Genomic DNA, 24,586 nt, shown 5'->3' with positions numbered 1-24,586 from the left:
ATTAGACCTGCCTCTCCAGCTCTGGACAGCAGCTGAGATCCAACAGAGGAGCCCAGGTCAGCATGTGATGGATTATGGTAAGCTAAGTCAGCTCACGAGCTCCTGAGAGCACTCAGACTACTGCAGGAATGAAATCCTGCTCCAGAGAGAAGCCTTTTGGCTGGTGCTCACCTCCAAACCACTCTCCCATGGAGGACCATAAACCCAAGAACTTTTAAGCCAACAGAGATTTGGCTTGGTCCCGTTGTCTTCACATCTCTTTCACGTGGAAGGTTTTATTTTGGCCAAAGTTGTTGGATCAAACTCTTGACAGCTAGAGTGCCTAATTTTTACAGATGCAGACTTTTAAAATATGATACACATGGGAATTCATAGGGATAATGTATTCCTGATGAGAGTTTTAATATTTGTAAACAACAACACAGGCATATGAAGCAATCCTGAAAAAAAAGATACTTGAGATGCTTCCTTAGAACAGAAAGAGGTTAGGAGGGCTGACAGGCAGAAAGAAAACAGCTCCTGAAAACTTTCAGCAGAAATTATGTAAGTAAACAACACTTTGAATTTCTGGGGTTTTGTCAAAAAGTTATTTATTCGGGTTTCATTTGGGGCAACCAAAAAAACCCACATTTTCAGCTTTTGCTTTTTTATTTCATGGAAACCTTTTAAAAATTATACACATGCATTTCTCATAAGAAAGAATTCAAGAGAGAACTGTGTCCATCTCTAGGGAGTATCGAGACGACTTAAGTTTCGTGTCCTTATTGCATATTGAAAAAGAAAAAGTGCCTAATGTAATAAGTAAGCCCTGATTTTTGCAGGCAATCTTTTCCTTGCCAAGTTTCACACTGGAACAAACTGCAGATCCCCCATATATTTGCTTCTTGTGAATTTTTGCCAAATTAGAAGATACAGTTTGCTTGCAAGTACCACCTGCTGATTTTGTGGAAAAGAGGGAAAACTCAAGTTTGACACATGACCTCAGAAAATTCTGCTTTTTACAGACAAAACAGAAAACACTTCTCCAGCATCATCACATCCCAAGCCAATATAATTTGCTAAAAGTTAGAGCATTTTTCTGTTAAACAAAAACACTCTTGGGCTGTTTCCACAGAAACCACATGCGAATGTTTGACAGCTTTTGTCTCATACTTTCAGACAGAAGTCAAGAAGAAAGTTGTACTTTTCCTTTAAGTACTTTAATGTGATATAGCAATTAGCATTAAAAAAAGCACAATTCCCTAATATTTTTCTTATTAAACACTTGTGCAAATTGCAAATGGTAATAGTGTTGTTTTGTTTTAATTTAGTAAATGGTTTAGTTTTTTCCTTCATTTAAATGTATTTTGTTCAAATTTGGTTTAAATCTAGTGAACACTTTCATTTCTAGCACTTTAGTGCTTCCATAGTTCCCTGTTAGCTTTCCTCTGTACAGGCACTAGCATTCGAAAGACGACCTACGGAGTCCCAGCATAACATGCTAATTGCTTCTGCTACTTGTAATTTATCTTCTTTCTGATGTCCACATAAAATAAATTACTTGTAATGGCAACAAAAACAACTATCAAATGTATGGCACTGTCCCACTCGGCATTGTTAAAGCCTCCTTTTAACAACACAAGCACAGATCCTGTTGGGCTCACCTGCTCAGCTATTAGTTTCAATTTGTCTCCCAGCGCTTGCCAACACGCTGGGGCGTGTGAGCAGTCCCAGAAGACCTCTTTGGAAAATCTCACCACATTCCCACACCTCTGACAATATTTCACTATACCTCAGGGTAATTCTAAACAATCTTTGCATTGTCCAATGCCATCTGTTCAGCATTTCGAAGCATAACCGCTCAGTATTCGCATTGCATGCGTGGTAACCAGTTTCTGTTATACCATACCATTCGTTTTTGTCATACCCTTTCCTTCCAGTTCATTTCTTTTTCATCGCCAGCCAGCGCTGCGTATCGTACAGACGCACGGCATGACAGCCAGGAGGCTGAAGCAGTGGAGGGAGCATCACGTTGCTCTGTTATTGCCAGGAGCAGCATATTCTCGACTCCCCACCTAGGGGGACTGTCCCGCATCTCTGCTAGGAGAGCTGGCAGGTGTCGTGTGACAAATTCCTGCGTAGCGAGCCCAGATTACCCCGGTCAGTAACAGGATAGCGTGCCTGCCTGAGAGGAAGCAGGCACCGAACCAAAGCCAAGACAGTGCCGTTGCAAAGTGCTGACCACTGCCATCCCCACGGCCAGTCGCACCCCAGCATCTCACCCCACGACGAGGGAGCACGTCCAGCCAGGAGCTATTTCCATCCCCGCAGGGCTGACACTGGACGGGGATGGAAATCGTCTCTTGGCTCCGCTGACGGCTGGCTGTTTGTCTCTAACCCTGCGCTTAATCTGGGTAAATAAATTACATCAGGATTCCTCACTTGTAAAACGAGGATGGCGCATGGCCTTATTTGGCAAGTATTTTGGAGCCAGTAGTGAGGATATTATAGAAATGCTAAAAACATCGCTATTGCACTTTTGCTGCTTGAATTGGGCTAACATTTTAATTAAAGTATTTTGTACAAAATCTCCTAGCTTTTAGACTCCTCAGTAGATAACATCAGTGACTCCTTTCCCTAATATTTCATGTCTTCAAGTACTTGCTGGTGTCCTAAGTCAGTGCATTTCCAATACCTGAGGAATTAACAAAAAATTTTCATAATAATTTGAGATCAAAAGCCCACTGGAAGAGATGGGAGTCTGTCTGTGGTCATGCTTGAATTCAAGAATGCCTAACTAAAAAATAATAATAATAATTTTGAATATTCGTGTATTGTTTCTTCAGTTCTGGAACAAACATAAATTAATTGAAAGGCCTACTGAATCTGCCTGACCATCATCCTGAATGGATATTTTTGAAATCTTGACCATATCTCAAATAAGTGCTTTTTTTTTTCTTTATCTTCCCAAAACACTGTTCATTCACCTAAAGCCTGCCCATCACTATTTTTGCAAATGAGCACATGTGGTGACATCCATCTCCAGTAACCGTTGACCTCAGGAAGTTAAGAAAACAAACGGTTTCAAAACCACACTGTGAAATATGGCTGCTGAGATCGCCAACACATTCCTCTCATTATTCATTGGCCTCTCCTGTAGCTGTCACAGGACAAATCACGGGGCAGGAAATGCCAGCCCTGGCTCAATACGGCAAAGTCAGGCTAGACTTAAGTCTGCAGAAAGACTTTTTCCATTAAAACCTGATGGCAGCACTACAAGGTAGCACCTCTCGGGCACACCCCAATGCCCACGTTCAGAGATGAGAGGATTTGGAGCCAAGGCTCCCAAAAGGCACTTCGGGGAGCAGTAAACCCCCAGGGATCCCAGCAGCCCCCCTGCAGCATGCCCAGGGAAACACCTGGGCAATGCCAGCTTTGGCTCCTTATGACCCTATGCTCGAGTACCCATAAGGGAAATTTTATTTGACAATTTTTTTCTGCATTGGTGAGGTTGTCTTTCATATACAACTGTTCCCATGCAGCTGAGTTTCACTGGAATTAGTCATCCAAGATACTGAGGAGGAAAAATCTGTTTGCTCCTTCCCACTCTGGAAGTCTCCACTGCTTGCAGAGGCCAGTAAAGGTGGAAGGGATTTTTTTTATTTATTTATTTTTTTTTCAGAGGGAGGACTGGGACTCGGGAGCTTCTTGCTCCTATTTACCCAGCAGCTTACATTGCAGCCAGCAACATGCACCAGCAGCTCAAGCCCTGCCCTGCAGTGCCAGGTTTGGAGCCAGGCTAAGCTGTCCAGCAAAGAGCTAGAGGAGCACTGCGCCTGCCTGCACCAGGAAGGACTGGTGGTCCCACAGAGGGGGTTAATGGCTTCGGCTAAGTAGCGCTTAATAGGAGCTACTTAGCTTCCCTGCTAGTAAACAGATAGCTCTGCTCGGGTGTGACTCCCTGTATCTGGTAAGTGGGGGCTTAATTGAGTCCTTAAGGGAGAAGCTGTGTGTTTGGGGTTTTTTTGGGAGGAATATCCACAGGGAATCAAATTAGGTTTGTTGTTTAAATTTCATTAATCTGAACAAACAATGGTATTGTTATTACACGATTCCCAGAGGAAATAACAAGAAAGCAAGGCAGGATGGATCAGAACCAGTCCCTGAGTAAGGTGAAATACCTCGCACCTAAGAGGGGGCAAGTTAGCAGGCAGAAAGGTTCCCGAAGCTGCATTCTTAACACAACTCAGCCTCAGTGGAAGTGCTAAAAGGTAAACAAGTGCTCAGATCCATCTGAAGACACGAGTCTTTCCAAAGTCAGACTTTGTCTTGCACAGAGCTGGGGAGCAATGTTCTCTGCAGAGGTGAGGGTCCTGCATCCAGCAATGTCTGCTGTTATAACTGTCATGCCAACTATACTTACTCACAAGCAAAAGAGCTAAAAACAATATCATCATTTTAAAATACCTAATCCAAATAATGCTGCTTCTAATCAAAATGTTATGCTTCTTGAAAATACTTTGTACTGCTGGTTTGAGTTGGAGAATTAATTTGACTGCCATTAGGCTGATCAGGACAATCAGGTATCTTCCATTACTATTCATGTTCAGACTTATGAGATATGAAATGCACAAATGTGTATAATTCTGTGCAACCCCCTTGGAAATAAAACATATGTATTAGCCAACAGCATGTTTTAATAATTAGAGGACAGCAGCCAAGGAATAGCAATAGCGGTATTCAGAATGTATCAGAACCAGTTTATCTTTCCCTTTTTCCTCTCTTATTTCTGTTGCTCTCATCTTGTCTTTTAGGAGAGAGGGGAAACATTTCTGAGCCCCTAACCTCTGGTGTCTGAGGGAAGTTATCTCCACCTTCCAAACTGTGCTTCACCCACCCCAGGTGGGAATGAAGATTCCTATGGAATACTGCAAAATTGGTTCAGAGAGAGAAAACAACTGGCCTGTTCTGCAGGTTTGTTCACCTCCTTTTTTAGGAACTTCTCAAAAACAGGCTAGAGAAAAGCCAAAGGATACAAAAATGTTGAATCAGTCTTAAAAATTCAGGACATCAGCCTCAAAAAATATCACAAGGTCTCTAAAAAACAAACCAAAGCAACAATCCCTTCTAATTCTTTCATTCACCTTCTGCTTTCTGAAGAATTTGTATTCACATGGCATATTTAAAAACTTCTCCTTAAGGACTAGATGTGCTTAGGAAGAAAAAGGATCCAAAATGACCCTAAGAGATTTTCACGTAACTACACATGTCCAGAAACTAAGACTCTAAAAAACAGGAGAAAATATGGATACCCTAATAAAATCGCAAGCTGGCAGTAACCAGCTCACCCTTCACTTGGTCTCCTTTAGGTGCAGTTTTTGTTCATATGGCAAACGGTCCTTCTCTGGTTGTTGTCACTAAAATCCACATTCTCCGATTTATTATTCAATGACGACCCAAAAATGTATACTTTTTGTTGCGTGTATCCATCTAATATTGTGTAATAAAGTTTTTTTTTTGGGCCACTACATTAGTCTCAAAACTGGTAACTTTCACAGCCTGCCAATTGTGCCCTTTACAGGATGATAGTTATAATTCAGACTATTTTTTCTTCTCTCATTTTTTTTAGCCCAAGACCCAGTTGTTCCCTACATGTTCAGCTTCCTCCTGTTTCACCTGCCTGCCTTGCTCTCATGGAGCTGGCAGCCTCCAAAGTCTCTGCCGGTAACGCTCATTCATTGTCCAGCTCCTTCATCCCACAGGTCTGGTCCTGCACTATGTCCAACAGTCAAGATTTGACTCACTTGCCTTGACCACAACCCTATTGAATCTTTGGAAATATTACTATAAATATCAGGAGGTATTTGGGCTGCAAATAACATGTAATTGGTTGAAAAGAGAATGTCAGCATCTTTTACTTTTTAAGTGGACTAATGGACAGCATATTGGCATGTCAGCGGGAGAAACATGAATTCTTCTGTCCTTCTTTCTGCTGCAGAGCTAGAAACAAAGTGCCTCATCTCTGCATACCTCTCTATGCCCCTCCAGTCCTTTATTTATCTTCTTGTACTGCAAGCTCCCTCACAGTATTCATTACCTTACTCTGTCTTTACTATGTTAAGACACCATGAAATCATTTGGGATTAGATTTCTGGACATTGCTCCATATTGTGACACAAACAATCAGAATTAAAAATGAAAGAAGATACCTCTTTTCCTCATATTTCTGAGTGGGAGAAGCTGTTAACTAAAGATAGTTCAAACAGCAAGAGCCTGGTGGAAACCCTTATTTACTGCAATACCAATACACTTCTAATCCAGCTTTCCCTGAAAAACACTGCACAGAATAACACGGAGCCTTCATATAACAAACAGTTACAAAAAAACATTGACTTCTCTGAGCAACATGAGCTGCCAAAAATGCATTCAGCCTCTGTGGAAAAGACCTTCACCTCTGGATACAGCCCATCAGTGCACACCCTGTTAGCAATTGCTAGCTCTTAGAAAATGACTTTCATCTGGTTGCAGAAAATAAGTATGTAAAAGCAAGTCTGGCAGGCCTTCTCAGAGCTTTATTCACTGCAGTTTCAATTAGATAACCATCCGTCACTCCATCCTGCACACCAGTCCAGTATCTTGATGACACATGGCCTCTACCATACCTGACAGATACTTTGAGTATCCTATCATTGTCACCACATTTTCCTATCTTTAAGGGAAATACTCATGCCTGGCATTTTTTTCTTCCATCCTATGGAAGGATGTGGGGGAGGTGCTTCCAGTCTCCCTTGCTATTCCTACAGGCAATCAAGAGGTTTTGTTTTATTCTTATTTCTTTTCTTATAGGATGGTGCACAGAGAATGGCTCCCCAAAGTGTTCAGTTATTGCTCACTCAGGCATTGTTTTCAGTAATTCAAGCACTTATCAGCACAGAGAAGTAAATATCATGAAAGCAGAGTAAGAGAAAAAAAGAGGAAGAAACATTTATTACAGCATTTCTGCCACAAATACTTTCTTAACAGTGCACGCCCTTCATGCGTGCAGCCTTTTTGTCCCTGATAGCCCCCCAAAAGAGGTGCCCACAGTGGTTGTCCCACCACTTCTTTCTTGATTCAGAGATGCTTTCATCTCTCTGCATGTGGTACGTTACTCCTCTGCATATCAGTGCCAGTTCTAACTAGACGTCAGTTTTCCTTACCCAAACTATTTGACAGCTGTCTCTGATGCTTCCTGCAGACTGTGCCCACCACTGATGGTGACAGAGCTGCAGAGCTGGCCCAATAAATCAAGACATTGGCCATTTTGATCACAGAGGTTGATATCCTTTAAGTGTTTTCAGACCTCATCCTTCGAAACTAAGGGGTGGCACCCAAAAGTTATTAGCTTTTGCAGACCTTTATTCTGCTGTACCTGTGGCTCCTGCAAGGAATCACTCCTACCAACAGGTCACCAGGAAGAGTACAAGGCTCATCCTACCTCCTGAACAGCCTGTGGAGCCAGCAGCCTGTTCTCAGACTGGCTTCTGCAAGAAAAACACACTCTTCTGGTAACACACATGCTATCATGCCATTAATATGAATTTCATATGCTTTGAAACACAACCATTGAATATATATAAACTGACCAGTCTCTCATATTTCTGAAAATGTTACTGGATTACAAAAACGCAGACAAGCCCATAAAATACAACTTTCCTGGTAGGTAAGTAATGACAAAGTGAAAATAACTTCAGTAGATCCAAGTTTCTTCTTGACAAAGTCACTATCTGGCCTTTTCCAAGCAGCCTGAAGGAAGCACCTCTATACTATGATCAGGCAGATCTTCACACTTACTAGAACACCAGACTTCAAACTTACCTAGAAAGTTATCAGTACAAAACCGCCTTTGCTCCATGATAAGGCTCTTTTACGTAAGCAAAAGCAATAAATGTTCAAGTACTGTTTGTCATTTATTAAGTCCCTAATTCACTTGGGAAAGAGTGGTAAAATCAAATCACAGAGAAGAAATATTCAGCCTAGTAACAAGAACTCTCTGTGAGTTCTGAGAAACTGTTCACACCAATGCCATGTGCATTGCCAGACAAGTTACTGAAACATGGCCAAGTTGTTTGAAAACACAACAAGCTAAACAAACACATACGCAAAAAAATAAAATTGCAACCGTAGGGTTTGTGCTCTCACTTAGTATTCTGATGCTGACAGAGAACTTACTAGCCTATGATAGTCACCAGAAATTATTTAGTCCATTTGGACACCTGTCTTAGCAGCATGAGCAGGTATATTGGAGAGGGCCCCGGTGCCCTTTGGCTTCCCTTGGAACACACACCACATAAAGGTGCTGTGCGTGATCCCGTATCTGAAAGAACGGAAAGTTTTCTATTCATCTTAACGTAGCTTAATGCAGGGTACAGATAAATGCAAATAAACAATGTGTTCAAAAAACTATAGACATTTTTGCTGCCACACTTGTAGAATTAGGAGAATAGAAGTTAAAAAGAATGCTGTGTGTGATTAAGAAGCATCTACATTTATACTAGCTTCATGGGTTTCTCTCAACTCTCCAACTTGCACAGTAATAGGCAGGTCCACATTTTGCCGCCTAGTAAGCTAGTTTTTGAGTAACCCTTTGTTCCTAGGAGAGTAGGAAGGTCTTAAATAACTCTACCTTCATGACTGACTGTTAGGACTTAGATGAACAACCTTCATAATATTGATTCTACCCTTGGAGAATATTCATGTCTTCCTCCATGCCATCCCATCAGGAGATTTCTTCATCACAAAATTTTGATCTTCCATGCACTAATTCAGTTCAATTACCATTTAAGGTGGTAGCCAGTAAGTGCAATTTTAATTTGTCCAGACAGTAAATAAAGTTAAGTAATGAGTATTTGGCTAAACCCTATAGCCAAATGGCTAAACGTGAATCCACAGAGGAGTGGCTTGTGCTGGGTAATGGTCTAATCTCAGAATGAGGTTTCTCTTCACGTTATACACTTCACGCTCCCTGCCATTTTATACCTTCTTAATCATACCCTAATCTCATAATCAGACAGGATGATAACCAATCTGTCTGGAGTGATAATAGATTTATGGCTCACTGAAAGAAATCGTGATGGAAGGAACTAGGGACTAATCTCCTACATCCTATTTGCATTAACAGGGAAAATTGCAAACTTTGTTCCCATTGCTCTCACTGAGCAATACCAGCAAACACTGAGGAAAAAAAAGATAGTAATCACTGGAAGTACATGAGATTTAAGACCAGCACACACAGGGACTGAAGGGATCAGATCCAATTTAAAACTAACACAGGCCTTCAAGGCACAGCTATAGGTTGAGATCATGTGGAATGGTATCAGGCCACTCTAGTGTTAGCACACAGGATGAGCCAGTCTGTTGCTTGACAACGTACGGTTTGTGTACTACTCAGCCTAATCCTGCACTGTGGGCCAACGTGGAAAGGGTCACTGACTTGCTTCCTACCTTTAGGGTGTTACTGCAGTCGATGGATTAGGGAATAAAAAAATAAAATTTAAAAAGGAGCTTTCCTGGCAATAGCTCAGCTCCTTTTAAAAAGCGGCTTCTCAATTTTCTTTGATCATAATTTTGTTTGTTTTATACGTTTTTGAAGGCTCTCTGATGTGACAATCCCCTATTCTGCTGCTTGCATCCAGATACAGCTTTGTGATGAAAAGCTTTGTTCTCCTCTAATATTGCAACAGTTGTGATTGTTAATGTACTCTGCTATTCATCTCTGCATGAAGTTATCAGACCTTATTCTTTACTGGCTTCCACTGATGAACATCAGGAATCTTTCCAAAGGTATGACACTGTAATATTGAAGTAAGCAAAAGGAGGTCCAGACTTCGCATGCTTCCCAGAAGCTACTTCAAAATGAGGGGACTTCACATTGTTGTGATTGTCTTTTTGCAATGATTGTTTTTTTTTTTTTAAAAAAAAAGTTCTTTTAGGCAATTATATCTGGCATGCAGCCATTACTCTACGGGGAGTTGTGGAGTGGGTAGACAAGGTATTGTGTCACAGCTGCAAATAAAACACATCACAGTCGTATTTTTAATATTGTTAGCTCTAAGATTCAACTGGTTCTAACATACCAGTGCTTCAAAACATCTTATATGCTGGCATTGCTCACAGTAATGCTAACTCATTCCTGTTGAACCATCCAAAGCAGATGACTGGAAGCGATTAAGATCTTCATCTGCCCTCCAGCCCCAGCGGTGTCATTCAGGCAGGAGGTTCTGAGCCCTCTCAAACCCACCACACATTCCCCAAATTGGAAATTTTTGAGGAGTAAGCTCTCATTTTTAGCACAAAGCTACTGGATGCCAAGAACTGCCATTGTGCAAATGACATGCTCCAATACTCGTTTTACTCTTCAGATCCCAAATCCCCTATTTCCTGTTGACTCTCATTGCTTAAGCTAATATCATTCAGCCTACTCTTTCAACTGGGTAGAAGGGCTTAGTCAAACCCTATTGCAGGCAGAGGAACACAGTGCACATGTGTAACAGAGTAGAAATTGTTGGCTCAGAGCATATTCATTTGTTGTGTGTAACTCAGTAATAAAAAGCAAATGCAGAGACTTCATTTTATATATAATAAAAATACTGCAATATTTTATGTGTCTCATTTTAGCAGCCCGTTTTTAAATAACAACCTTATTTTTTTCCAATTGCAAATCTCTGAACAGAGGAGCAAAACATTAAAGTATTTTTAGTTTATGGGCTAAACGTCCAGCCCAGCAGTTTGCTAGTAATATATGTATACTGATAATAACCACAACTAGCAGGGGATGCAAAACAGCCTCAGTTATTTCTCTTTTCTCTGTGAGAACGTACTCCTCCTGTTAAGAATTCAGATGTCAGCCAGGATTTCTAACTGCATCAGTTCACACTTCCCTGAAGAGAAGCAAAATGGTAGATTGTTCTTTAAAATACCACAAAGCCTGTCTGAACACCATGGCTCAACTGCTCAGGGTAACTGAGGAAACAGCGCTGAAAATTTAATTTTTCTTTTTCACATAGTTGTTTTTTAAACATCAATAAGCTGAGTACTGTTGGAAATTTGTCATTTTGCCCAGAGAGAAATCAGTACATCTCTGAGCATGCAGGGCATTCCCTCACTGGTCTTTCTCCAGGGAATGCCAGTGACGCATTCCCTGGAACCAACGGTGAGGGACTTCCTAAGCTTAGAAAGATATCTGACAGTTTAAAAATAGCTAAGTGGAGATCTCTTTGCACAAACACATCTGTCTTTTCCAGAACATTTGCCTTTTATCTCCTGAGTGCACAGAGGTCTCTGCAGAGCCTGACATGGGCATGGCCCATAGCGGGCAGACATCACCCAGGGTATGGGCAGAGACCATGCAGAGGGCTCCTCAAGGCACAGGCAGGGACATTGATCACCACAGATGGACAGACAAAAGGATCCACTTTGCTTTAGGTAAAAAGTTAAGGGCCCTGTGTAATGAATGCACAGAGTGAAATGCCACCGGAGATGTCAACCCAGAGCTGCATGAGATTCAGTATTAATCACAGTGTCATAGCAGCATTTCTATACTACCAAATGAATTTGTGGTTTCCACAGAGACTCTCCAAACAACATTGGTATCATCCTAATAAAATCTGTAGTGAAAGACAACTTCCTAGAAGCAGATGGGCTTAACACCTTCAAAAATGAAACCATCTCAGAAGGGCTGGCACCAGCTCTCTGTAGTTTACTTCTGAATTTCGTAATCACAGTTGACACTACAATACCTTTCTTTTTCCCTTCGGCCACTGTATTTCTACTAAGATGCATTTAAAGGATACCACAAACATCTTAAAGGAATAATCATCATCCTCTAAAAGTTGTGCCAGTCTCTACAAGAGACTGGATTTGGAGAACTGGAACTGAAGAGCCTTTTTCCTTTTCCCAAGACAGTTTGGAAAGAGCAGGGTGTATTGTTTCCCCTCTGGTGCTCCGAGGTGAAGACAAATTAGCCTTTGCTTCTGACAAATTGGCTTCTTGTTTTCAATAATAAAGTCTCCTAATTGAAAACGTAAACCCTGATTTGAAAATCCCTTGTGTTTTTACACACATTGCTTTTATCGTACCCATGCTTCTTCACTTCATCATCTTTGCAAAATGTTTATGAAAAGTGAGATGGTCACAATGCCTCCCAGTAAAAGTAATGCTAATCATCATCAACCTGACTTTACAGGTGGGGACAGAACAATGTACTTAATTACAGACAGAAAACAGCCTTTACCACAAGCCTGACTCTTTCCCCTGGTGTATACTTCCAAGTAGCAAGGATGCCAGCAAGCTAGCTCCTGGCCTGATTGTGGCTTCAAGGAAAGGGACTCGGAGGGCTCTGCTGAAGCTTACTTTGTCCATAAACATCCATGAAGTGCTTGGGGATCCAAAGCTTGAGTGACTACCTACAAGTTGGTACAAACCAGTAACTCCTCTCCTGAAAGAAGAAAGAAAAATAAGGGTGTCCTGTCCCCACAGTGACTTGGTTGATGAGGGGAGATAGCGCACTTCACAAGAGGAGCAATGTCACATCTTCCCTTTGAGCCCTGGAAAGCAGTCAGGTAATTAGGCAGTTGTGCTGCCCCTGAGAAGCAATGAACAAACGAGCCAATTAGCCCCAATTCATTGTTAAGCTTGAAACCAACAAACAGCAGCACTTTTCAGAGCAAATTTCCTTGCTGGTGACTTTATTTTGTTACCATTTTTACTGCCATCTAATTGAAGCCACTGATGGCTAATTGCTTCATTTATCATCAAGTTTACAGGCCACACACTGCAAAACTAATTAGAGACCAGACGTTGCGTTTCAGCCTCCCTTTGAAATACTGCTGGCATTTACATAAAATTTCAATTCGTTATGTTTTAAAGAAGCCAAGAGAGTGGGAACAGGAGGATTATTTTTGAAAAGCAGTGCTGAGATTAGGCAGGCCCAGATAGAGCTCTAGTGCACCATGTACTTTAAGCTTGGGGAGCAGGGTGGAGAAGAATTAGCAGTTTTCTCCCCAGTTTCTGATGCTACTGAGTGCAAACCCAAACCCACAGAATGAATGGTGTACAAACACTAGAAGCTAGCTCTGCACGCATAGCTCTCGACCATACTGATTTTCACAGGGAAGTGGTGAATTTTGCACTCGAGGTGAGAAATACTGCCCTAAGGATTTAAATCTGACAAGTGCCAAGGTCTTGTGAAGGTTCCTCTGTTTGGCATGGAAAGAGGAAGGCAGACTTTGGCGTTCACTGCGCATTGATTCAACAATAAATCACCCGAAGCCTGCAGACATTTGGCAGGTCTGCAAAGAATTGCTGTTATTTTAACTGAAATCTGATAGATTTTCTACTTTTAAGGTATTTTCAGATAAATGCCTCTGATTTGGAGCCAGCTTTGCTCTTGCCTTGCACAGGTTTCCCCTCTAACTTCACCAGGGCTACACTCTGGACAGAGGTTCACCAGTTCTGGCTCCAAGTGAGAATAAAGCTTATATTCTCCTTCCTGCTTGTTGTTTGATATTCTCCTGTTGCAACTATTCCTCTTCCTTCCCCTTTTTAGGTCCCCTACATCCTGACAGGCTCATTTCTCCCTAAATAAACTTAAAGCACAGAAGCAAAATGCATTTGTTGCCTGGGAAACACGCAATTCAGCATAAGGGGCTGCCATCCTAAGAGAGCTATAGACCTCCAAGGAAGTTTTTATATCAATAATTGTAACCAACCAGAAGTACCAGGTTAGTAAAACATTCCCCACTATGTGCTCACTACTTTTCAAAGTTTTCGATGAGTTCTTCATTTTAACCAGTGATTTATTGTTTTTTTAATGGGGAATCTTAGTCTTATTTTCAGATTTTTTTCACTATTACAGCAACAGAATTTGACAGTTTCAGAAAGGAGCAGGAGTCCCTGGCTGAGGTTTACTGGTGAACTCTTCATCATATCATCACTGTCCCATTAGCTGCCATTCTTCATTTTGATTCAGAGACTCTTTTCTCTAAAACACTGTTTCTCTGAAACAGTCCTATCTCTTCAGGCCTTCTAAATGTCACTAAATATATTGCAATAGCGTATTATTATATTCTGCTTCTGGTTTTGATAGCACAGTATAAGAAACCCTTTATTTCTCCCAGGAAAATATTCACACTGCTCATTTCCTCTAAGAATTACTCTGAGGGGTGTCCCCCCTTGGGAGACTGGCTGGGTGTGCTCCAAGACACGCTGTCACCCCGTGCTACGGGGTTATTTTTCCAGTTAAGTTGTGATGGTTCTTAAAGGCTCCAGCAATGATCATTTTGCTTCTTTGCCAGAAAAATAAGCTATTTTTAGCAGGGCAATAATATTATATATTGTCTCAGATGTGGATGTAGAGCATGTGTTAAGTGCAGTCATGCATCAGTCTCACTGTAATTCAAGCTCTGGGAGTATTTTACCTGACATCAAGGAAGTAAACTAGGTATCAGTATATGATTATTATTTTTAACAAGGAGTTCTTCCAGCTGGTTCACAGTGCTCCCTAACGAAAGCAACGCCAGGAAGGCACAATGTCTACAACCATCAGCTAACTGTGATATCTCAGTCAAGGGCCTGAAAGAATAAATGCAGAGAGCCTTGTGCTCATAGCCTATTCTGAAACTGCAAGGAGAGAATCTTGCAATAATCCAAGTAAGCAGTAAAAGATAATTGTGACAAGAACCTAGTCCCAAATCACAGTTGGTTATTAGTTTAAAGCTGATCTTGGTCTGAATTTAAAAGACCATAATGACTAATCCTGGTCAAACAGTGGGTTTTCTGAAGTGGGAACAGATGATCTTCAGGTAGTTTACAAGACTGGCTCCAGTTTTCTTTATCAATGAGCATGCTTTCCTCCATTATTTCTACAAAGAGTCCACTCTAATCCCCACCCCTTTTTTTAATAGTGTTATTAGTGCTATTACCACAAGGCCTTGGGAGAGTCTATCTCAGCTGAAAGTAAGGCTGAGTTGACATCTACATATGGATTCCAGCATAGCCAGAAGAAAATCTTAATCACTCTGTAGCCCTCACAGGTATGCTGGCCACAGCAAGCAACAAGAACAGCTTTAAAAAAATTCAGCATTAAGCATCCCCTTGCAATAGAAAAGCACTTTTCCTAAACTACCTTCATTTTTGGAAAAGTTTCCTAAACTATCTCTTCACGAACATCTAAGCAAGTTTCAGAAGAAAAAAACCTCATGGGATTATCAGCAAAGCAGGGACCTAACCTCCCCTGCTTCCTCCAATACAAAGGTTTACCATTTTAACATTCTTCTCCAGCATCCAAACTCCATACTGCAATTTGATACCTCTAGTGACAATAAGAAAAGCAGTCTATTTTGCTGCATAAGAAAAATAAACCAGCAATTAACAAGTTCCTATATGTTTCCTGTTTACATAATACAGCTCTTTCGCAGGACAAGAGCCCGGAAGAAACTGATAGGCCTGGAAAAGATTTGCAATAAAAGCTATTTGAAATACTCACCAATGCAACAAGACCAGTTGTTTCCTCTGTGAAGACTGTAAAAGGATGGATTTAAATGTGGGTTAAAATGCTGTCAGAACTGACTAGAGGTGGCAGTGGGGAGAGGTTTCAACAGATGACACTTGTGGGAAAGTTGTTTTGCACCACTGCTAGTGGGTAGTAGGGCACTTTCTTATCACAACTACTTTATTTTTTAAAAAGAAGTCTATGTGCAAAGTGTATGCAATTCACAAGTGTGTTAAAAGCAACTTTAACAGCGTAATAGTAAAGGCATATGTTGATTTGTTGCTTTTTTATTCTTTAAGAAATATCAAGTGATTTTATTCTTTAAGAAATCTCAGGTGAACTTACTCATCTATCAGTCTTGTCATATCTCCAAGATAAAAAGTTGTACTTGATCTTCAGTGAAAACTACTACATATGTTGGCATTTGGCTTGCATGCTTGAGAACCTCACTGAACAAAAACTAACCTGTCCTTGCTGTTACACAGGATATTGTGTTCCAAGACCTCCAGTGACACCCATTAAGGTTTACACTTCTCAGAGTTTTCAGCAAACTGCCAGCAATTTGAAACGCTTTTTTATCAGGTGCTTTCCCTCTCACCCCAGACACATATTTGACTTCGGTTTTCCCTCTGAGAAGAATTTTAAATTCAGAAGATGGATCTCCATTTCAAGAGAAGACAAGAATTGCAAGAGGAGCTTGGAGAGCTCCGTTCTTCTTCAGATAGGACCTCAGGAGCAGACCATCCAGGATCAGACTCTAGCCCAATAGCGAGCAGCACTAGCAAGCACAGCTAACGCCACATGAAGAGTCAACTTTAGTCCCACTTCTGCCATTAGTTCACTGGATAAACTTTTCTTCACGCTTTCCAATTCCTCACTTAACAAGGGCTTAGTATCACCAAGCTTTTTTGTAAAAGGCTTCAAGAGGAAGAGCCCTGTAGGTGATTTATATCTGATCTTTTCATTATAATTGCATTAGGAGAAGGTATTTTTAAAAATGCTGCTGAAAATGTTAGCACTAATATTCCTGCCTTGTCTTAGTTTGATTTCAAATAGTTAAAGTCATGAACAAAATTTAATGTCATTCAAAAAAATAACATACATATCAAAATAGCTGTAATGGTGGGGGGGGAAAGTGGAGAGTCTCTCTATTAATTCGAGAACCAGGAAGTCTTAAATAAAACTACCCAAAATTAAGGAAAGCTACAGAGCATAATTTTGATGCTCACTTTGTCCATGCTAAAAGGTTTGGAGTAGTCAACTTATTTTTAGAACTTGAAAACCACTGGGATAAAATTCAACAGGCACACAGCATGCAGGAGAGCAGTACAAGCTCAGGTCAAAAAGAGTGAAGCCCGTAGTTGAAGTCATGCTGGAAAATTTCCCCAAATGTGGCCTAATTGAGAGAAACTCAGTCTAAACTGCCAGGCTGGTCCCCACTGATTTCAATGGGAGTTGGGTCAGAGGTCCTACAGACCCCAAGCTCCAGTCCCCCATAAAGCTACATGGTCCCATAGACTTAGGGATGGTTTCAACAGCATCTGCTCCAGAACCAAAACTTCATGCATCCATGTTAAATTCCTCTTTCCATCCACTTAATTTTTAAGGTTTAATTATTCACTTAATTTTTAGGCTTTAGCTTTTAAGATACACATTCGTGGACTGACAGATCTAGACAAAGAAGCTACAAACCTGAGGACAGTTTCTACATTTAGTATCCAAACTTTCATGAAGAAAGCTTTGTCTTGTGGTTCCACAGTAGCTTCCAGCATTTTTTTTTCTTTTTTGGTTGGTTGATTTGTTTTTTAATCTTTCCAAATAACTTGTGTTCTACTAGTTGTTTGTTATATTTAATCTACACTAGCCCAGCAGTGTTTCCTCTTGCAGTTTACTAAGGACTATTATTAACAAGCATTTAATATGTACAAAATTATTCCTCAGATGTCCATGCCAGGTTTGCAGACTTTATATTAAGAAGTTTTCAAGTAAACTGCTGGCAAGAAAAGGCTGGATAAATTAAAAATTGGGAAAAAAATCACTTCCCATGTTCTAGCTCAAAAAATGGTGGAGTACATTTCAGTCACATTTCCCAGGACGCTACTGAAGAGAATGGCTTCAAATAAAAATGATTGCTTAATCTCAACTGTAGAGTTACTACAGGAAAGAGCTATAATCATCAAATTAAATGGGTAAAATTTAGGAAGATGTGGGCTGAATTGTCCTAGGATAACAGGTCAGTTCTATGATGTGAAGAGGGATATGGAAAAGGAACAACATCATAATAATATACACTTTTAGCGTTTTCCATCCACAAGAATTTCAAAATTCTGCCCAGACTAAACATGAAAGTCCAGATTCTGATTACCGCTCCCCAGTGTAAACCGAAAGTGATTTGACTGAAGTTATTAGGGTCAACTCTTCATTTACAAAACTGAAACTGAGATCAGAGGTTTGGCCCTATTGTAGGAATACAGTAATAGTTTTCATTTGTGTAGCGGTCTCATTCAAACAGCTATAATTTGAAGCAAATTCATTTTCCAGTATATGGAGAGCTAGAACTGATAAACCTGGCAGTCACATATGTACAAGAAAGAAGGAAAAGCAGTAATGCAGCTTTATAACATTCATCCAGAGATGTAAAACAGGCAAGTATTCCTACGAATATAAAATATTATTACTTTGATTCAGATCAGTAAAGAGTTTCTCCAAGAAAACACTAAAGTGAAGAGTGGGAGGAGGTAGAGAGAAGGAATATGTTGAAACACACAATTTTAAACTACAACATTGCTCTCTGTCCCTTCAAGAACTTTTTTCTGACAAGAATTTTTTTTTTTTGTGCAGTACCCTTTATTCCTGTAGTGGGTTTACGTGGCAAGGTTTTGGTAGCAGGGAGCCATAGGGGTGGCTTCTGTGAGAAGGATCTAGAAGCTGTCCCATGTTTGGTAAGGGCCCCACTGCTGACCAGAGCCGAGCCAATAAGTGATGTTGTTTTGCGTGTCTCTGAGAGCATATTTAAGACGGGAAAAAAAAACGCTGCGCCACACGGCAGCTGGGAGAGTGAGAGGAGTGAGGAACAGCCTTGCAGGCGCCAAGGTCAGTGAAGAAGGAGGGGGAGAGGTGCTCCAGGCGCCGGAGCAGAAGTCCCCTGCGGCCTGTGGTGAGGACCATGGTGAAGCAGGTTGTACCCCTGCAGCCCATGGAGTACCACGGTGGAGCTGGGTTCCACCCTGCAGCCCGTGGAGGAGACCACGGTGGAGCAGGTGGACCTGCACTGACGGAGACTGCGGCCTGTGGAAGACCCCTGCCGGAGCAGATTCTGGGCCACACCTGCAGCCCGTGGAGAGGAGACCACGCAGGAGCAGGTGACCTGGCAGGAGCTGCTGCCCGTGGGGGATCCAGGTTGGAGCAGTTCGCTCCTGAGGGATGGACCCCGTGGTACGGACCCATATCTGGAGCAGTTCTTGAAGAGCTGCTGCCTGTGGGCAGCCCACGCCGGATCAGTTCAGCAAGGACTGCATCCCGTGGGAGGGACCCCACAGCACAGGGGACGAGAGTGACTGAGAAGGAGCGGCGGCGAAGAAGCGCTACAGACTGACCATAACCCCCGTTCCCCCATGCCGCTCAGGGGGAGGAGGTGGAAGAGGCTGGATGGCGGGGAAGGTGCTTTTGGTTTCTTTCCTTTGTTTCTCACTTCTCTAGCTTGTTAGTAATAGGTAGTAAATCTTACTATCTCCCTATGCTGAGTCTGTTTTGCCCGTCACGATAATTACTGTGCGATCTCCTCATCCTTGTCTCAACCCTTGAGCCCTTTTCATTGTATTTTCTCCCCGTTCCTCTTTGAGGAGGGGGATTGAGAGAGCGGTTGTGGTGGAGCTTGGCCACCCACCCAAGTAAAACCACCGCAATTCCCCACTACACCCAGATTCCTTCTGAAACACAGCACATAAAGACTTAGTTTTCTCAGCTCTACAGTCATTGCCTATTTTTTTATTGCCTATATTTTATTGCTTATTTTATATGCCTATTTTTACAGTCATTGCCTAATTTTATTGTGCTATAGGACTTTGATGCAAGAGATCCTTCATGATATATATTTTTAAATTATTATTATTAATATAACCCCTATTCTAAAGCTTTGTTCTTTGGACCCAATCTGATGCCTGCTGAAGTTCCCTAGAGTTTCTCTGGCAATTTCAGTGAGGCTTAGATCGAGGTCTTTATGCCCATAGAGCTCGAGTAAAGTTTTTGGGCTTCTTCATGAGAAGAAAGCTGCTAGACCATTTTCACACCCTGCAAAAATGCTCCCTTGACTTTTTTTTTCCTAATCCAGGGCAAAGACCAAGGGTCAAAGATATTTCATGGAGGGGGACGTCTCTACTTTTGTCTGCTTCTGCACAAAATTGTGCCCTTCCTAATCCAACTGTGTGTCAGCAAATAACTTAAAACTTCCCAGGAGAGTATTTATCTGATCTCAGGTCAGTAAAAGTGGCTTTAGAACTTAAACTGCTGGTATGTAAAGAGCAACAAACCCTGCAGTTTATTTGAGCAGTGCAGTCAGAAAGCAAGTATGAACCTTGAGGAAAAAAGTTATAAAAAGTTCGCTTTGAATGATTAACATTAAACTATTTGTTATTATTTAAATAAACAGGGTTTGCACACACCATTGATCAAGACTGAAAAAGTCCTCTTGTATTTCTGAGCTTCTCATTTCAGACAAATAAGGGTCACCACCGACTAAAGTCACCATCTAATAAGCAAGTTGGCCAGTTCTGGAATTCATCATTTTTAAACATAATACTGTGGCGCTGCAAACTTATGAAGCTACCAGTCCAAAGTACTATAGCCCAAGTTTTAAATTAGGTATGGTCAAGGAAGGGGCTGCGGTAATTGACACACGGCCTTTAAAAGTTTTTCCACATCTGATACAAAAACCCTTGTCTAATTAATATCCAGGGAGCAATTCTCAGGCTGCATTACCATATAGCTAAGCCCCAAAACAAAGACTAAAAATGCAAGAAAAATATGGCAATTTATGTACAGGCTGTCAAGGGGACTGCTAAAATTGAAGGATAAAATAGTCCTTCAAGGTGATTTGCAATGATTAATAAATATTAAGATACAATTTCTTTATACTGAGTTAAGGAGGCCCCTTATAGTCTGTTCATTAAACATAAAGGCCAACTAAAACCACACAGAAATACAGAGGACTGAGATTTCTAACCAAGCCTTTCTTTGTTTGGCTCCTGTGTTCTTTCCAATCTGGAGCAAAACACATAGTCCAAAGGTCTATTTTATTTGAAGAAATAAAAATATTCAATAGTCAGTTCAGCAGTAACCTTACCTCATCACTCAGCACAACAATATTTGCTCAAGTGGGGACCGGTGCCTGAGCATCTCTATTCCTCTGAGGAAAGGAGAGGGGAATGATTTTGGCCTCTACCCCTCTGTCAACAGGATTTTACCCTGACTATTGCTAGTCTCTACCAACCCCCAGCACAAGGAGCAAGCAGCAGCCCCGAGGAAGGCATAAACAGGCTGTGGCTCTGCTAACCAACCACAAACCTCTGGCTGCTTCTGGTTCACGACTTGGCTCCCCATACTTCAACCTCAAATGAGGTTAAAAGCGTGTGCTTCCTTGAGCATGGTACATTGCAAAAGCAGCCTCTCCTTCCTGAGCAAAACAAAACACAACAACAAAAAACACCTGCTGCCATTTTCTGCGTGCAAAAATGCAGGCCTTCCCATATGTTCTCATAAAAATACAGGATTGCAACAGGGGGGAAGTTTGAATTATATACTTCCACCCCCAATGATATAATTCTGACAAGGCTTAAATAATTCCCAAACCAAAAAGAGATAATGCTAGGGACAGTTAGATAATAATCTGTAAAACAAAGCATCTTGAGTTCCCACTGACTTCAGTGAGAACTGGGGGCACCTACTCCCCTCTCCAGCCAGACCTTCCCCTTGATGCAGAACGGGAACTGCTCAGAGCAGTTAAGAGAATTTATAAAGTGTATATAGAAAAAAGACACAGTTCTCCTGTTTATTTCTGCAGCAAAGATAAGCATCACTTTTACAGAACCAACCATGTTTAAACAGAGGGAAGGAGCTAGGACCCAAGAGCAAAATGCAAAGTTACAGACTGACAGAAAGGGATGTGGATGAAGCCATCCCCTCTCCTAAACCTAAAAATCATATGCTTTCAGCACATACGGAGGGAAACATGCACCCCATGCATTTGCTTCCTTCCCTGGCTCAGGTCGTCATCACGAGTAACAAAAGTGAACAACAGATTCTAGCACCTCCCTAATGGTCTCCACCTGTCTCTGCTGCATGCAATGTGGAAAGTAAAACAGTTCCCAGCAACCCCAAGGATAACAGCATCAAAAGATATGAGCATACAATCATCATCAAAAACCTTTTATAAGTTTCTGGAGTACCTGGGTTATTTGTACACAACAAACAATTCTTTAGTTGTGTTGCGCTCTGTCTTTAGGCAGGTATGGGAGTGAACTATAGATAAAAGACCTGTTCTGTGCAAGCCCCTAGCATCTTGAAGCAGGATCTTAACTAAAAGATGAATCTGAATTCAAGAACAGTTTACAAATCTATCTTAAGGGGAATCATTTCTTTGCTCTGCTCCTCAGCACTCTTCTCCCAAAAAGCATTCTGAAATTCAGAGGTGTATATCAGCCAAGCTGAAAATTGCATCTGGGAGGATCTCTTGTACCAGGTTACACATACACACCCATTTCAGCAGAATTCTTTATTTAAAGTAATAAGTAGCTTAGCTACCACTGCAAAGCCCTAAGTGAATACACAGTAGAATCGCTCTCCGAATTATCAGCAAATAATTAAAACCATCTAGACAGTATCAGCTCCCTCTTCTAATAACACTAACTTTGACTTTCCTCTGTAATTTTCTCCAGTTTCTATAAAAACCCAGCTTTCAGAGTTACTCACCCTTGGATGTAGGAACCTACTCTAAGTCTGAATGAGGAAAGAAAGAGAAAGAAGGGCAATAGGCAAATTGGGATCTATATAGCTTGTGAAAGCCTACTGAAAGTAAATTAATTAGTATGAATTAAACACTCAGGACCTGCAGGGCTACCAGTGAAGTGACTCAGAGAACTTCCACACCCTCGAATAACCTGGAGCTTTGTCTCCACCAGCAATCAGCTGGTGTTTATTATTATTTTCTCCTTCAAATGTCTGTGGATTTTCAGCACTATAACACAAACAAGATTTTTAACATGCATTGTTTGCAGATCACAGTGGAAATGAGGGACTGTGTAATCTCTTGACAGAGCAGAGAATCTGGAATATCCTCTTTTGCATTTATAGCCCCATACTGAGAGGTCATCGGGGAAATCAGTGAAGCTGCCTGGGTCTAATTTACCCTTCATAACACTACCACCTGCCTGTTGCAAGCCCTACTTCACATTTCAAAAAGCGTTTCAGATGGCCAAATAAAGGAAGTACTAGAACTACAAAAATAACGTAGTCAACAGGGTTTCAAAACAAACGATGAGTACTCTTTGGCATGAGAGCCAGCAATACTTTTTCATGTGATATGCTAAAGAGCTAGAGCTGAAATCTAGTGCATGGAGTCAGAAAAATAGTTGCAAAGTTGGATGGTAGCTATAGCAAAGAGATGTTTTTAAAACCAGGTCTGTGGAAAAAGTGAGATGTACTCTATCAGTACTGAGATTGGCATCGTCTGTTTATAAATTTTCCCTTAGTCGTGCTACAAGCTCAATCAAATGGGAATTTCCATTGCTTTTACAGCATATGCAAATATACAGAGCAAACAGGAGGAGGAGGCGTAGCAGCCCTTAGACAAGCAGTGGAAGCATCCTTTGCCCACAGCTGGAGGACATCCAGGGTAAAGTTTTCTCGTTCAGCTCTGTGCTATCTCAGAAGGGACTACAACGATTCTCATGCACAGGCAAATGTTGTGCATTTTCCTACGTGCCAAATACTGTTGGATTTGCCCAGAGCAATAGCTAAGGAGGCCTAAATATTTAGGCAGAGCTTTGTCATCGTACAACTTCTTGCTCCAGGCTTGCTGTTCACATTTTCTTCATTTCGGAAAGGACTCAAGTAAAGGAGGGAAGCATGCCACTATACACCTCGGGCCCATGAGCAACTAGAACATTTCTTGATACATCACTGGCAAAGGACCCATCAGTGTTTTCTTCTCCAACATAAGCTCTGTGCTGTAGAGGCCTGCTGCTCCCCCTCACCTTTTCCATCCCGTTTTCCTCCTGACAAAACAAGTGACATGACAGTTCTTAAATAAATCAGCCCCTGGTTGTGTTTTATGATGTCATGGTGAGCGCAGGCCTGACCCTTGGTAATCAGCATCTCAGCACACCGGGGCACTTCCTGCTTCAGCTGCTCCAGCAGCCAAGCAAACTTGCCTACACTGCAGAAATGATGTGAATTACCTCACCTCTGTGTATCGTAATAACCCTTACCACACATTATGCCAAATGTTCAGCATTGGGCTGGAAGGAGCCAAAATGCAGTCAAAACCCAATAATGTCTAAAACAGAGTTCAAGCAAAGCTGGGTCCCTGCCAGGCTGCGGAGATCGTTCCTCATGTCAGCCTCAGATCTGACTCTTGCGCATATAAACTAACGAAAGGGGCAGGGAATAAAACGGCCTTTGAGTTATTCTCACAGAGCAGGTACTTAATAATATCCACATTTCCAGCATTTGAATGCTATACTTTTATTAAGCAAAAAACCACTCCCACCAAATATCCCTCAGTTGCAGTAAAGGCTGTGAGCATGATTTTATTTCAGCCTGTGAACAAAGCCATATGGATTTCATCTGAGGGATTTGGGGGTTTTGATTCTTATAAAAGTCATGATGTCAAACAAAACTTCAGATCAGTCCCAAAACATATGCGGTGTGACAGCCGACAATGAAAACTACACAATGACATTCCTCGGCCTAGCAACATCTTCAGGCCCAACGCAAATGTGGAGGGGCTCAAGCTCCCCAGATCTGGTCGGAAGGCAGCGCCTGGTACTCGGGATGTGCCGCTGCCTGGATGGGAACATAATG

The 24,586-nt window shown here is 41.5% G+C and overlaps 1 protein-coding gene across 5 annotated transcripts in view; it reads right to left on the bottom strand.

The window, feature by feature from the left end:
* LOC308192121 (uncharacterized protein) overlaps nt 1-24,586 on the bottom strand; it is a gene marked incomplete at its 5' end in the record, with an annotated part of 233,436 nt that overhangs the window by 39,778 nt on the left and 169,072 nt on the right. For 4 of the 5 annotated variants that reach the window (XM_080585352.1, XM_080585353.1, XM_080585354.1 and 1 more), the window contains one exon: nt 1,907-2,074. The exons of the other annotated variant lie outside the window; for it this stretch is intronic. In XM_080585352.1, the coding sequence (XP_080441478.1) occupies nt 1,907-2,074 (168 nt within the window). Of the gene's footprint in view, nt 1-1,906; nt 2,075-24,586 lie in introns of those variants that run through there. 5 annotated transcript variants of the gene reach the window in all.

This window comes from Anser brachyrhynchus (genome assembly GCF_964034855.1).
Source record: "Anser brachyrhynchus genome assembly, chromosome: 3".
NCBI lineage: Eukaryota > Metazoa > Chordata > Aves > Anseriformes > Anatidae > Anser > Anser brachyrhynchus.
This window is presented reverse-complemented; position numbering and strand designations above follow the sequence as displayed.